At 43.8% G+C, this 14,235-nt stretch overlaps 1 protein-coding gene across 1 annotated transcript in view; it reads right to left on the bottom strand.

The window, feature by feature from the left end:
- Positions 1-6,765: 6,765 nt before the first annotated feature.
- The window catches only part of SH3RF2 (SH3 domain containing ring finger 2), a 74,955-nt gene continuing 67,485 nt past the window's right edge, over positions 6,766-14,235 (bottom strand). The window contains exons 8-9 of the mRNA XM_030573956.1: positions 11,076-11,434; positions 6,766-9,942 (exon numbers count right to left, since the gene is read on the bottom strand). Of these exons, the coding sequence (XP_030429816.1) occupies positions 9,640-9,942; positions 11,076-11,434 (662 nt within the window). The 3' untranslated portion in view covers positions 6,766-9,639. The remainder of the gene's footprint in view (positions 9,943-11,075; positions 11,435-14,235) is intronic.

Here is a 14,235-nt window from a genome sequence, read left to right as displayed (position 1 = left end):
CGAGAGGTCCCCGGTCCCGCGGATTCGGCGGTACGCCTGCGGGAGGTCCGCCAAAGCCGCGGGACCAGCGGACCCTCTGCAGGCATGCCGCCGAAGGCAGCCTGCCTGCTGCCCTCGTGGTGATCGGCAGAGCGCCCCCGCCCCCTGTGGCTTGCCGCCCCAGGCACGCGCTTGGCATGCTGGTGCCTGGAGCCACCCCAATTAACAAAGCAGCAGTGGCAAAATCACTGCAACTGAAAAGGCTATAGGGAAATAGGAGAACATTTAAGGGAGGACGCACAGTGCCATGAATAGGGCATGAATCTGGAAGTAGAAGGAAATGGATTCTTTCTCCAGCAACTCACAATGTGACCTAAGCAGCTCACTTAGTCTCTCTGATTCCATTTCCTAAACATGAGACTAATGATACTCACCCTCCTTTGAAAAGCACTTTGAGATCCTTGGAGGAAAATTCTCTTAGTACTAAGTATTATTAATACAGTCCTTTGTAGATTACTGCAGTTTTGCTGGAGGCAAAGACTGGAGATAGATCTCCCTTTAATTGGGTGTCAAAATGGTGGTGGGTAGAGGGGGACAGCCATGGTAGTCCTAGCCAGAGTTCCAAACTCATACCACAGTCCCAGAGTAGCTGGGAAAGGAATGGCTGATTTTGGAGTAGATCTGCTAAGTCCCCTGAAACTAACACTAAAATAATTCTCCTGTACAAAGTAATTCCTTTCAAGCAGGCAACTGGAAAGACTAGAAGTAGAATTCAGTTCAAATAAATGAAAATAAACATTGTTTTATTGTTTCATGCAAAAACGAATTTCATGGCCACACACAATCTTTTACAGAATGGAATCATATACATATTTGGCATTGAAAACTTGACCAACATCTATACTTTCCATCTGCTGACCTCCACCATATAATGAGCTAATTTTTGCAGTGCACTCATTCTGAAACCCAGTCTGTCAATTACATTTCCAGTGTATAAGGTGCAGTAGTCCACTCAAGTCAAGGAAACTTTTTTTTTTATTGGTCTACAGACAACAAACCTAAACATTAGAGATATAAACTTAAACAAGTCAATTTGTAGTAACTTAGAGCATTCTAAAACCAGAGCCTTTCAACGGATGAAATACAAAATAAATACCTCAGTGGTTAATACAAAACAGAAGATGAAGATACATTTTGTTCATCAACTTTTCTCTTCCTCTGCTTGAGGAAAGTGAATTAAATTGAAAAACCTTTAAAAAATGAACTTCACATAACTGAATTTATACAACAGTTATTTTTAAACAATAGACAAAAATTATATGTTCTGTCCACTTCTCCAAAGCTCTCCTCTCATCACAAAATTAGGGAAGAAAATATATTCTACTCTCTATTAAAAAAAACAAACAAAAAATGTTTCCATTCTATTCATTTATAACACAATGCATTGTTACGCCATATTAACGGCTATTGGGTTCAATACAGGAACAACTGGATGAAATTCTATGGCCTCTGCTATGCAAGAGGTCAGACTAGATTATCTAATGGTTCCTTTTGACCTTAAAATATATGAATTTTGGGCTGAAACTTGGTCTAGATATACTATTTTCCCATGTTTATATTTTTACCAAGTTTGATCATTTTTATGGTTATCAGGAGCCACTCCAAATAGTGGTTTCTACCATCAGTAAAATTTAAAAACCAACCAAACAAAAAACCAGTCTCACTTACAAAGTGGAATTCAGAGTAAATGACTTGTGTATGTTCTCACTGAAGTTTCTGATTAAATTCTCATTGGCTTTAGCTGGGCAGGGTCAAGCCCTGAACATGGACTACTTTGGGTGTTCTAAACTGTTACTTTTTAAACAGCTGAGATATTGATAGAAAACAAACATTTTAAAAAGCCACTGCGCATGAAGGAAAAAACACTTTCTATGGATTTTATTACATTTAAATATTTATTTACACAATAAACTGTAATGACTCTATTTAATAAATGATTCGTATTATGAAATCACTTGTGTGTATAATCTGTGGGCCAAGCCCTGCATTACTGCTTTTCAGTACTAGGCATGGAGTAGGGAGAGAGAGGGGAGATAAAGCCCACCATCTTGCTCCCAAAATTCTGGGCCCTGTTGGGCCTTGAGCAATTTAGAGCAGCCCAATGGCTTCTGTAATTTACAATTGCTTTCTGTGTGGTAACTCCTGTGGGTGATTTCATCACTGAGAAGAGTGGGAGGGCACCATGCTGTGGACACATCCCCTGCACCTCCACAGTGGGAGCTGTGAGGAGAGGTAGTGTGTCCTGTGCTACCAGAAAATCCTCCTTACAGTGAGGGTATTTCCAGGGCAGGAGTGGTTGTCTCAGTAGTTTGCAGTCCCTTTGTGCCACCCTAGAAGACTAAAGGGGCCACAGAGGCTTCAGGAAGCTGGTCCGGTATCTATAACGCTACAGTGACACATTTACCTATAACAACATCAAGAGATTTTATACAATTGGCATGTGATGTTGATTTGGCCTCACTCCTCATACTCACGCTTATTTCTTTTTACTTTTCAACTATATATTTGATGCCTCTGATGAGTTTTTCATTTAAAAAAATACTTGCTATAAAGCTAACAAACAAAAAAGAGCTACAGAGCCCCAGGTTGAAGTAACCCCTCAAAGCAATGACAGTTCAGATGTCAGAATGAAAAACATAGGCTGACACCAGCCTTATTTTGCATTATATCTCTTTCTCTTTGCCATATAGTAAATAACTGCTATGTAAGGTAAGGGCTGTCTATCCTCCCAGATTTTTAGCCTTTAACCTGGATTTTGTGGATTTAGGTCAGACCTGTCAGTGTTTTAGCTTCTTTTTTGCAGTTTATGAAAAATTAACAGGATCAGGGCAGAACATGAAACACTGGGAAACAAGTGACCTATTTAAGATACCTCATGACTAAAAATACTGAATGGATTTGACGTCTAAATGCACTAAAGCTAATTGCTCTTCCTAATGCTAGTTTTAGAAAATGCCCTTGCCTAGTCAGGGCAAAATATTTGGAGCAGGAGAAGAAGGGTGCTTGCTTGTCATTTGATCATGACATGTAAATAGACTGTATGCACATGTTAGATAAGATCACTGCTGTGGATATATCATGCTAAGTGATTGTAAACTTTGTTGCTTGTTCTGATGCAAACAGAAGATTCTTCCTGGTTTTCCTCTGAGCACTCTTGAGATGGATAGCCAGCAAACGTTTCCTGATGTCCTCCTATATTTACAATACCGCTCTACCTACCATGGAGATTGGTCACTAGTCACAACCTAATTCTCCTTAGCATCTGACACTATTTCTTCTGTATGCTGTTTTCCTGGATGCTAGCCTGTCTTTCCAGTATCAGGACACCTGGATTGTGTCTGAAAGGAGGAACCAAGCATGAGAGGGAAAGAAACCAAGATTTGGTATTGTACACCTCATTCTCAACTTTGACTAGTTTATCACAAGATTTATGATATCTGGTGTTTTCTCACAAAGCCCCAGCTTCTGGAGTCAAGTGATTAAGTGACAATAAGCTTTCATTTACAGAAAGTTTCCAGCTCTACTGGTTGTGGAGAAAATGTGAACACTGAAGGCTCAAAAATAAGAGGGCAAATAAAAGGAACCCCAATTTATGTAGCCTGTGATCTGCATATATACCTCATTTGCATGTCTCAGCTCTTCTCAGCTCCCAGTGAACATATAATTCTGACTCTATTTTCCATGTGATTTGGCCATCCTCCTTGAGTGTAACCCATTTATAATCCCAGCCCATCCGTCTCATCAAGTGATAAAACTCTCCATTAGGCACCCTCATCATGGGGCAGATACTGTCCCTCTGCAACTTCTCTCCCTTGTCCCAACTACAGGTGACAACCTCATACTAGAAGATATCATGACAGCAACAGAGTTAGGGTGGGGTTGCCTCTAAAGTAGCCTTGCAAAATGTGGCAGATAATGTTTTTGATCAGGAGATTTTAATTTCACTGCTTTTGAAGGGGCATGTTTTGTACCTCTGCCACAGCCCTGGGGCTGGAGGAGCTGTCAGCTCCCACTGCAGCCCCTGGGCTGGAGGAGTTCTGTGCCTCCACTGATTAGCAGGGGGTGCCTTTGTCCCTGCTTGCCCTTCTTTGTGCATGCCTTTGTTTTTGATGGGTCAGAGACTTCTTTTTTTCATTATTCTCCTCCTTATGGTAACAGGTGGAAGAGCAGATTTTGGGCCTGGACTGGTAAATTCTCCCATCGGTATTACAAGTCTGTTTGGTTGCCTCTCTGGTGAGTCTGACTGCAGTCACTTCTAGCTTGGGCCATAGCTGTATTCTGCAAGAGAAACTGGTGGAAACAATTGGTTAAAATGTTCTGGTTCTCGCCTTTGCTCTCTCTTCTCTTTTCTTTTCTCATCAGGAAACATGACTGCAGTTCAAGCTCAAGGGGTTAGGTTACTTATTGAAGAACTTCCAGGTCCTTGAGCAGCTAGGCAGGCAATTAAAACGGGGCTGATGAATGATCTGATCTGAACTCCAATTCATTAACTAATCATACAAAATGAGCTGATACTGTGAGCTGAGAAGCCCTGTTCACAAACTTGAAAGAGGTTCATTAACGGTCCCCACTGTACTACCTTATTCACTATCCCAGGGCTCCTTTCTATGCACTTCAGACAATCAAGGCCCTCTATTGATAGGTGAGGCTCTGTGTGACCAGCCTGCTCTTTTACATTCAACTTGTTAGATAGAGAGCAATCTATTTTCATTATCCAAACCCATCATGCTGCACTGCATCTGGAATGATATTCTGACATTGCTAACATTTTTTCCTTTGTACTTTTTATTTTGTCTGGTAATCTATGACCAAAGTGAAAGGCAACGGAGTTATCAATACAGCAAGATTTGGTCTTGCTATTTCAATTTGCAAGAACTGAGTGCTACAGAGACATCATGAGGGACTGCCGGCTGGGATCTGTTGTGGTGCACCTACATCCAGTATACTGCCTATGACTGCACCAGATGCTTCAGAAAATGGAGCAAGAAACCCCATGGTGAGATAATCTGTCTCTCCTACCCCACCCTCAGAAGCTCTCATCCTAAACCCTATTAGTTGAGATGAGGCTAAGCACTGAAATGTGAGAGTTTCTCTCTTCCTATGCTCTTAAGCATTAATTATCACGTCTCTATCATTGTATATAGCAAGGCTACGTGGGAATGTTGTGTATCTGTTTGAACAAGCCAAATTTAGTCATAGGTGCTGGAACTGGGGGTGCTGCTGCACCCGCTGGCTTGAAGTGGTTTCTATTATTTACAGGGTTTATGGTTTGGTTTGGTTCAGTGGCTCTCAGCAGCCCCACTATACAAATTGTTCCATCTCCCTTGGGTTTAGTAGCTCATCATCACACTGCACAAGTGCTAGCACCTGGCATCTGCTTTCACAAATTAAAAAAAACCCCGTTCAGTGGTCAGAGGCCACCAATGGCATAGACAAAAGGCCTGATCTTCACTGCCTTGTACTGTGTGCTGTCATTTAGGGTATGTCTACGCTTGGAGCTGGGGGCATGAGTCTCAGCTCGTGGAGACATACATGCGCTCTCTCTGATCAAGCTACCACACAAACAATAGCGTTTAGCCACATTGGTGACCCGGGCTAGCCACCTGAAGTATGTACCCATCTGAGACAGTAGGTACATACATGGGGGCGAGTAGCCCCTCCTGCCACCCAAGCTGTTGTGGCTGTGCTCTGTTTTCAACATGTTAGCTGCATCAGAGCTATCATGGCAGGGTTCCTCGAGCTGGGAATTGCACTCCCCGTAAAAAGTGCAGACATAGTCTAAGGCTTATGCAAAGGGGATGTACAATGCTTCCAAATGAGAAGTAGCAATGTACCCTCAATTTGCACAGACAAAAATGACAACACAAGGTGCAAACCAGTAGAAAAATCAAGTTGTTTGGTTTTGCTAAAAACTGTCACTCCGATGAATAATGAACATTTTAGAGACAATATCCCTTAGCTAAAGATTCATAACCCCTTTAAAAAAAAGGCACCAAAAAGCACTAGATTTCCCCAAATGCACTCAAGGAGACAGAAAAGCCTAACAGACATGGCCTGGATCAGATCTTTTAATAGTTTATACCTATAGCTGAACAGGTTTTCCTGCTCATGCCCTACCTCCGAATGATGATTTACAGTATACTGATGAAAGGCTAGGTGGCTTTCTATCACCCACTCTGAAATCTGCTGATATACTAACCAACAGCTGGCTCATCTAAAGCAGCTATGTCAGAGCACCAGTGGAAGGCGGGGGGAAGCCACCCAGGAGAATTAATTATACAGATGGAGTCACTGGCAAATGCTGCAGGTGTGGAACAGTAGAAAGTGGAACCTTGGGTTCAAAATAGAGAGGCTATGGGGGGAAAAGGCCATTTTACCCATTCATATGAGCACACTAGAACCAAGCTTAGTGTGATTGTCTTGATTAGGCCATTTGTAGAGCCAGAGGTGTAGTTGCTCTGAACTGTATGTGGCCCATGGGCCTGACATCCGTGATCTAAAGCATTTACCTTAAAGTCACATAGCCCTGTGACTGCTCGCTTGCCATTAAGCAGCAAAAGCTTCCTCCTTTTGGGCTGCAAGGACAAGGCATGTGAATGGTGAGGCATGTGCCAGCCTGAGAAGTTAAGATTTTCACTATATATATATATATATATCTTCCTACTGTATTTTCCACTCCATGCATCTGATGAAGTGGGTTTTAGCCCACGAAAGCTTATGCCCAAATACATTTGTTAGTCTCTAAGGTGCCACAAGTACTCCTGTTCTTTGCTGATACAGACTAACACGACTGTCACTCTGAAACGATATACAATGGCAGCTATTCTTTGTAAGGTGGGGAGTTAAACTTCCGCTTCTTTGCCAGTATGGCAGGACTTGGAGCAGGCATTTCAGTTTTCTTCCAATGCACGCATTTCACTCAACGCTTCCTCAAGTCCATAGGAGGAAGTTAAAGAGAGAGAAAGACAGCTATGTCCACTGACGATGGAGAGATTCGATTCCTAAAGTGCTGAATGCAAGTGCTGGAATAAAATGGAATATTGTAAAGGAGACACTCTATTTAGACTTAAAAGCTTGTTGCATCATGAACTAGTGGGATCAAGGTGTTTTGTTCATACACACACATTATGTCTCTGCGCTAGATGGACAGAATGATTCTATATAGAATGTTACTGATGGCTGATGCCTTTCCCGGCATTTCAGCTGAAAAAACCCAGTCAGGTTTGAGGCTGTCAATTCCAATTTTGCCTGGTGCATGACTCATGACACCCCACATTTATCAACAGCCAAGCCTGATGTGATAGATTGGGAAGCCTCCGGCAGCTCCAATAAAGATCCTCTCGGATTACTGGCAATTAACCCCGGTTTAAAAGGCTAAGGTGTTGTAATTTCAGAACCTCAAAAGAGCAGGGTGAAAGAGCAAAGGAGAGCCCATCAGTAGTTTTGTAAACTCGACAGGCACTTTAGAACTGTGTGCGTGCAAAGAGAGATTTAAAGAAGGAGAACAGAAAGGAAGCAACACACTAATTCACCAGTGTCTTCAAACCGAAACATATGTTGAGGTAAAGTCACCTTGTAAGGTTAATCTAGCTGGGGCAGATTTTCCCACAAGAGACTCCATTCAGGCGGAAAGAGGTTATGGGAATGATTAATTATTAATAACAGAACGCTGTTTGTTCTGGGGATACAACATTAGGTACCCAGCTAGAAATCTGTGCAACTGTGGTGAAGCTATATTCTATTCTCCCTTTCCAGAGTCCTGCCATCCATGCAAAGGCATGAATATTGGTAACATGATTTTTTTTGTGCCCTGATTTTTCAGAGATGTGGAGCATCTGCAGCTCCCATGGATATATCAGTGAGAGCTGCAGGTGCTCGGCAGCACTTCTGAAAATCAAACCATTACAATTGAATAAACCGCTAAAGTCCTTCCTCAAAACCATACCTACACTAGCCAGATCCAGCTTGTATTAGCACCAGTTCAGGAGCTTCCCTTTCATGAAGAAACCACCTCTCTCTATGTGAATGATAAGATACAGTGAGATGAGTGAGGTTTCATATCACCTGTGGAAAACACGAGTTTGCAAAGCCACACAACTATCCATTATATGATACTGAATATGGAATGGTGCATACACCCAAACAAGTGCCACATATTCATCATGATTGAAACTCTTGTGAACTTGGACCTTGTTCCCATTGCATCGTGACAGCACTAGCAGAATCAGGCTGATCGAAAAGGAGGGGGCTTTTTGCTTACAAACACACACATGCTTTGAGTCCTGAGCAGTGACAGGGAAAGGAAATACTGAGAGTGAAATTGGCACTTTGGTAAAATAGCATGTAGTTATTTTGGGCCAGGAGATATCTCAATCAGAGTTTTTGCGCATGGTGTTTCAGTGCTTTGATGCCATGGTGATAGGTATCCTAAATATACCCAAGATATAGAGAGAGATGCTGATGTGAGGAGATCAAAGTGGGGGTGGATGTACTTTAAAGTGACAGCTCTAAAGACTGGTTCTGTTGTTTTTGTCCAACCCTTTCCAGCTACAAAATACGCCCACCTTCCTGTTTAATACCAAACCCTGTTATTGTGAAAGGGTTGCAAAATATATTATATGTATCCTTAGTCACCAAGCCCTTCACATTTGGGTCTTTGCTGCATACCTAGACATCACGAACCTCAACATGGATCTGGATTTTTAAAAATCCATTTTGGATTTAAATAGGGGGAAATGGCATTGCAGCTGAATCACAGGCATCTAGCAGCTGCTGCCTATACTGTCCAAAAATCAGAAAAAAACCCAACCAATCAGCAGAAGCAAGATCCAAATCACATGACTGCAAGGACTCAATGACTGTCATAAACAGCTGCAGCTTAGTACTGATTGCAGGGCAGGGTTATCTCCCCAGAAAATTACCTCTACTCTCAGGCTCAAAAACTGAAGCAAAAACCCATCAAAGGTGAACTTGAAAATTCATCCAGGAACTGCCTGAATTTGATTTATGGTTCCTTTATCCTGTAGAGCTGAGAAAGGTAATGAACCAGTTTTGATCTCTATGGGCTTTCATAGCAGAGAGGAGACCAAAAAGATTTAACTATTTCTGATATATGCAACTCCTTCCCTCTTCCACTTTTCTATAAGGCTGGCTGCAAGATATTGGAGGATACCAGAGAACACTGTTTTTGTGGGGACCACAAACCCATTCCATGTTGATCTGTGGTCCTTGCATCTCCTCACTGGGGCAGTGTGGGCTGATGACATTGGATGCATTGCCATGACATACAGATGGATGTGGGTCATATACATTTAAAATGAGACTCTACCATAAGATTACAGAGAGTTGCTGACCCCATCCCAGTTCCACAGAGACCCCCAAGTTACTGGCTGGCCACCTGCAGCTGCAGATATTGTGAGTGCCTGAAGGAGGCCTTGCTCCCCATGGAACTGGGGTCTGGTAAGTTCCTGACTGGATCTCTAGCTCCTGTAAGGAGAAGTGGGAGTGGTGGCAGGTTGGTGTGAGGTCTGTAGGGGGCTTGTTTTATCACAGAGGGGAAACCCCATTTGAAAAGGAAAGCAATTAAATGGAAAAAACCTGTCAGTTCTCAGAAACGCTGCTGTAGTTCTTTTTGATAGGGAAGGTCAGTTGCCCCGCCGGGGCAGAAAGATCCAGCGATGATGTCTTTGGGTGAAGTGTCCTCCTCGGATGCACTGGGCTGGAGCTGACTCGGTGTGAATAGAAAGCTGTCATGTCAGGGCCCAGGGTGTTTGCTTCTGGCTGGGCTGCCTCTGTGGCTGCGCCCTGCTCAGTTTTGCCACCTGGATGGTTTGGTGATGGCTGTGAGCTATGTCGCTTGGATGGAGGTGGGCTGTAGTTCTGAAATCTCACTGTTTTCACTTGCTGAAATGTGAACAGAACCAGGAGTTACTACTGCAGAAACACAATGAGTCTCTGCCTTTGCTTTGATCTGCTGTGACATTGTGCTGCTAGGATGGAGCACAGATACTTTCCCTGCAGGGGACTAGGTACACATGACGCCTAGGATGGTGTGCAGCAATGGAGTGGTTAGAGGCTTTACAATGTGTACTGTACCAGGTGGGAAACATCAGAAGAGCATAGTGGGTACCAGAATAATTGGATACCAGACAATGGGGGCAATATGAGAACCTAGAGAAGCAGGATTGGATACAGCATGAGTTAAAATGGAGGAGAACATAGGCTATGGAATGGTATTAGCCTGAGAGAGGCTGACCTCTATCCTGCTATGCCATTCACCCAGAATACATGAGTGGGTTCAGAACCTGATTTCCATCCTCTGGCTCTTTTACTTGAGACTCTGGAAAGATGAATCTCTAGCTAATATGCTACCCAGAAACCTCTGGGCTGGCCTCATTTTGTGGGACTTGAGTGGCTTTTACAAAGTTATTCTGCAGGTGCCACCTGTGGGGAAAGTTGTCACCAGGGTAGTTTCACTCCTTGAATGGAACCATTTGGGTTTTTTTACTACAGATGTCAACCAGAAAACACCCAACCTATTCCGCAGGGAAGCAATTAACACGCAAGCAAAGGAAGCCAGCCAAGAGTCTCAGAAGCCCTGGCAGGACAAGCCTGAGTTCTAATCGCCAGATTCGGAGGTTCTTATTCATTTGTCACTCAAACACTCATGGACTCTTGCCTGGATTAAGGTCTGGGTAAATATGTGAGGATTTGGCCATAAGTGAGCAGGGGCTTTTGCAGACAGAAGAGTCCACAATATCTGTGCCCTGTGAATGGTTTCATTCCAACAACAATAAACTTGGGGTGGGGTTGGGTATAGGAGGGGGGCAAAATCCTGAGAACTTGAGCACAAATCTCAATGAATCACATTAGGAGTCTTGCCTGAGTATGGACTCACTGAAGTAAGAACCTCTTGGGATCTGAACCACGGTGAATAGTCAGCTGAAACCTAAGGTTGGTCCCAGCAGGATTTTCTGGACTTTCCAGAGGTGGAGGGTCAGCGTACTGCTTCTTGCAATGACTCAGCCTTACTCTACCTTTTCGGTGCTGTTCCGGGAGGTATCTGGTTTCACCAGGATGGAGGGTGGAGCTGATGGAGGTGGCTTTGGAGCCGGTTCACTTTTTGCTGGGGATTCTTTGGCATCCAGGATCACTGAGCTACATACAGAAGGAGATCTGCTTTCACCCCCCCTGGGCACAAGCAGCAATGAAGCATCGTGGGAGGCGCTTGGCCTGGCTCCTGGGTCCACCATGCCAGGGGTGCCATGGGGCTGAGAGGAGACATGCTGGTAAAGCTGAAGTTGCTGGGGCCGCACTGTGGCAGCTGGAGCGCGACTGAGGGAGCCAACAGCCTGAGTGAGAGCTCTGGGCTGCACAGGTCTCTGCAGTGATCCATCTGCAGAGAAAGATCGTTTTGAAGTCAATAGATGATTAAGGTTAAAATAAACAGGTGCCAATGGACAAATATGAAAATTTAAAAAGAATCAGAAAGAGAAACTCTCATGTTTCATCCCCTTCCACCATTTCTTGTTGGTTGCTGAGATTGTCTGCTGTCTCAGGCAGGCTCTGACTGAATTCCTGCAGGTCTGCAGGGGCCTTTGCATGGTTGGGGGCCCAATATAAATGACAAGTGAGCAAAAATGACTTCTTCCACTCCCCGCAATTCCACAGGGGTTCCCTAAGCAGATGTTGCAGGTAACGGATCGTGCCTTTTATCTGAGAATCTCAAAGCTTAATGAATTCATTTTCCCAGCACTTCTTTGTGTTTGTACAGCACCTAGCACAATGGGGCCTCAGTTTGATTGAGGCCTCAGCATGCTGGAGCAATACAAACAATAAGGTGTGGTAATAGATAAGTACTGTTGTCATCATTTTCCAAATGTAAGGAAATGAGGCACAGAGACAATGTGATTTGCACTAGGCGACACGATGAGTCTGTGATGAAGTCAGGAATAGAACTGAGGAGCCTGTCTGGAGTCCCCTGCTCTAACCACTGGGGTTTACTCCCCTCCTCTTTGTCAGTTAATGTAGGCTGAACTCAATCCATGGAATTAAAAAATAAAAAAGTTCTTAATTCTTCTGCCTTCTATATGGCAATGGGCAGGACAGGCCTGACGTTCCTCAATCCACCTGTATGCTGCAGGACCATTAAGGTGACCAGACAGCAAATGTGAAAAATGGGGATGGGGGTGGTAATAGACCCAAAAATCAGGACAGTCCTTTGTAAAATCAGGACATCTGGTCACCCTAAAGATTACAACTATCTCAGGCTTTGAGCCATGTTAACACAGCATAAAAATACTGAATTTCCATGCTGACTCTTGCATCAACAGGTGAGGCAATGACACGTCGCACACTGATTCGCCACAAAATTTTTCTACTCCCCTTGCCCCGGATAAATTGAAGTAGGTGGGTAGAACCCCAACCTAGAGGGATCTGATCCAGCCAGGTGCTAAGGTTCTTGGGCGAGGACCTTGCTTGCTGCGTGCCCTCAACCACTGACTTCACAGAGGTGGGCCGTTTTTTGCCAGTCAGCTACTAATCCCAAGCATGAGCCCTATACTTAGGGTGACCAGATGTCCCGATTTTATAGGGACAGTACTGATTTTTGGGTCTCTTTCTTATATACGCTCCTATTACCCCCCCCACCTCTTATCCTGATTTTTTGACCCTTGCTATCTGATCAGCCTACCTATACTGAACCCTCACTAGCAGGTCTTTCAGCTGTGTGACATTTGTTGTTTGCACATCACAGCCTATTCCATTTGAATGTTTACTTTACAGGTGATGCATGCTTTACTCCTTTTGCAATTTCCCACTGCTTGAAAGATTGATTTTAAATAGAACCACAGTGGGGGAACGAGTCCTTTAAGGTAAAACAACTTTTTAAGATAAATCCAATTTTGAGCCTAAAAACACTGACCGTGTTCTTTGCAAATGAACCTCACCCCCTGCCAGTGACTCTGCATAGCTCACGTAGCAGTTCAGGCTGAAACAACTGAAAAATGCATTGCTTAGTTGCTTAAATATAGCTGGAGATTTATTCTGACAGTCTGTGCCGTCTGAAATAAACCTTGCCAACCTCATGGAAAGAATGCAGCACGCTGAGCTCTGCATAAGCCCCTGGAAAGAATCCTTTTGTGTGTCGAGTCAGGAATTTGGAATAGCAAGAGCAGAGAGAAAGGATGGTCTTGTGGATAAGGCAGCACTAAGAATGGGAGCCTTGGGTTTGATTGCCAGCTCTGCTATAGACGCTCACTATGACCTTATTCATTCTGTGATTTTTTCCCCATCTTTAAAATGGGTGCAATAATACTTTCTTATCTCATGCAGGCTTCTCTGAGGCCTGATTTGGTGATATTTGAGGCGCTCAGCTATTACAGTTATGCCAATAAATAGATACTACACTTCATCCTGACAAAGTGTGAGTATGCCCTCTAGACTGAAATGCAGCCACTTCTGGAGTAGAAGGCAGCAATCAACCAACATATAGAGTAGTAAGGGAAGATTAGGGTCAAGGACATGGGTCAAACACCTACTTGGACTCAGAAAGTGACATCTAACCCCTTGTTTGCACCCAAAAATCCAGTAGTGAGATGTCTAAGTGCTGTCAAATGCACCCACAATTATGTCTGTTCACAAAATTTCACCTGCAGTTCTTTGTAGGTACAAAATCAGAGGCCATTTGAAGCTCTTTGTAAGATCAAAGTTTTACATTCTGGAGGAGCCAAATCAATCCCTCTGTAACTTCCAGGACTCCAGCCTTAGGGTCTCAGTATTTAAGGACTCCTGCAAACCCCACCTTCTCTTACTTTAAGCAGCCTGGAAATCAGTTAATACAAGTAGGAACAAGGAGTGGGAAATGACAGTGCAGATCTAGTCAGTTTATATGTTTTAACCAGGACGTATTTGATCATCAAACCATCTCTCCTGACAGACCCCCCAGTCCATCCACCTGCAGGTTTTACACAAGACTAAGGCCTGGCCTACACCTAAAGGTTAAGCTGACAGCTATGGTGCTCAGGCATGTGAAATATCCACCCACCGGACTGTCAGAGCTCTACTGATCCAACCCTGGGGGAAGTGCAGCTGGTCACCAGATGAATGTTTCTGTTGACTTAGGTACTGTCACTCGGGGAGGTGGAGTTCCTACAGCAATGGGAAAAACTCCTTCCCTCACTGTAGGTTGTCTATGCT

The sequence above is a fragment of the Gopherus evgoodei genome, chromosome 8, assembly GCF_007399415.2.
Source record: "Gopherus evgoodei ecotype Sinaloan lineage chromosome 8, rGopEvg1_v1.p, whole genome shotgun sequence".
Classification (NCBI taxonomy): domain Eukaryota; kingdom Metazoa; phylum Chordata; order Testudines; family Testudinidae; genus Gopherus; species Gopherus evgoodei.
This window is presented reverse-complemented; position numbering and strand designations above follow the sequence as displayed.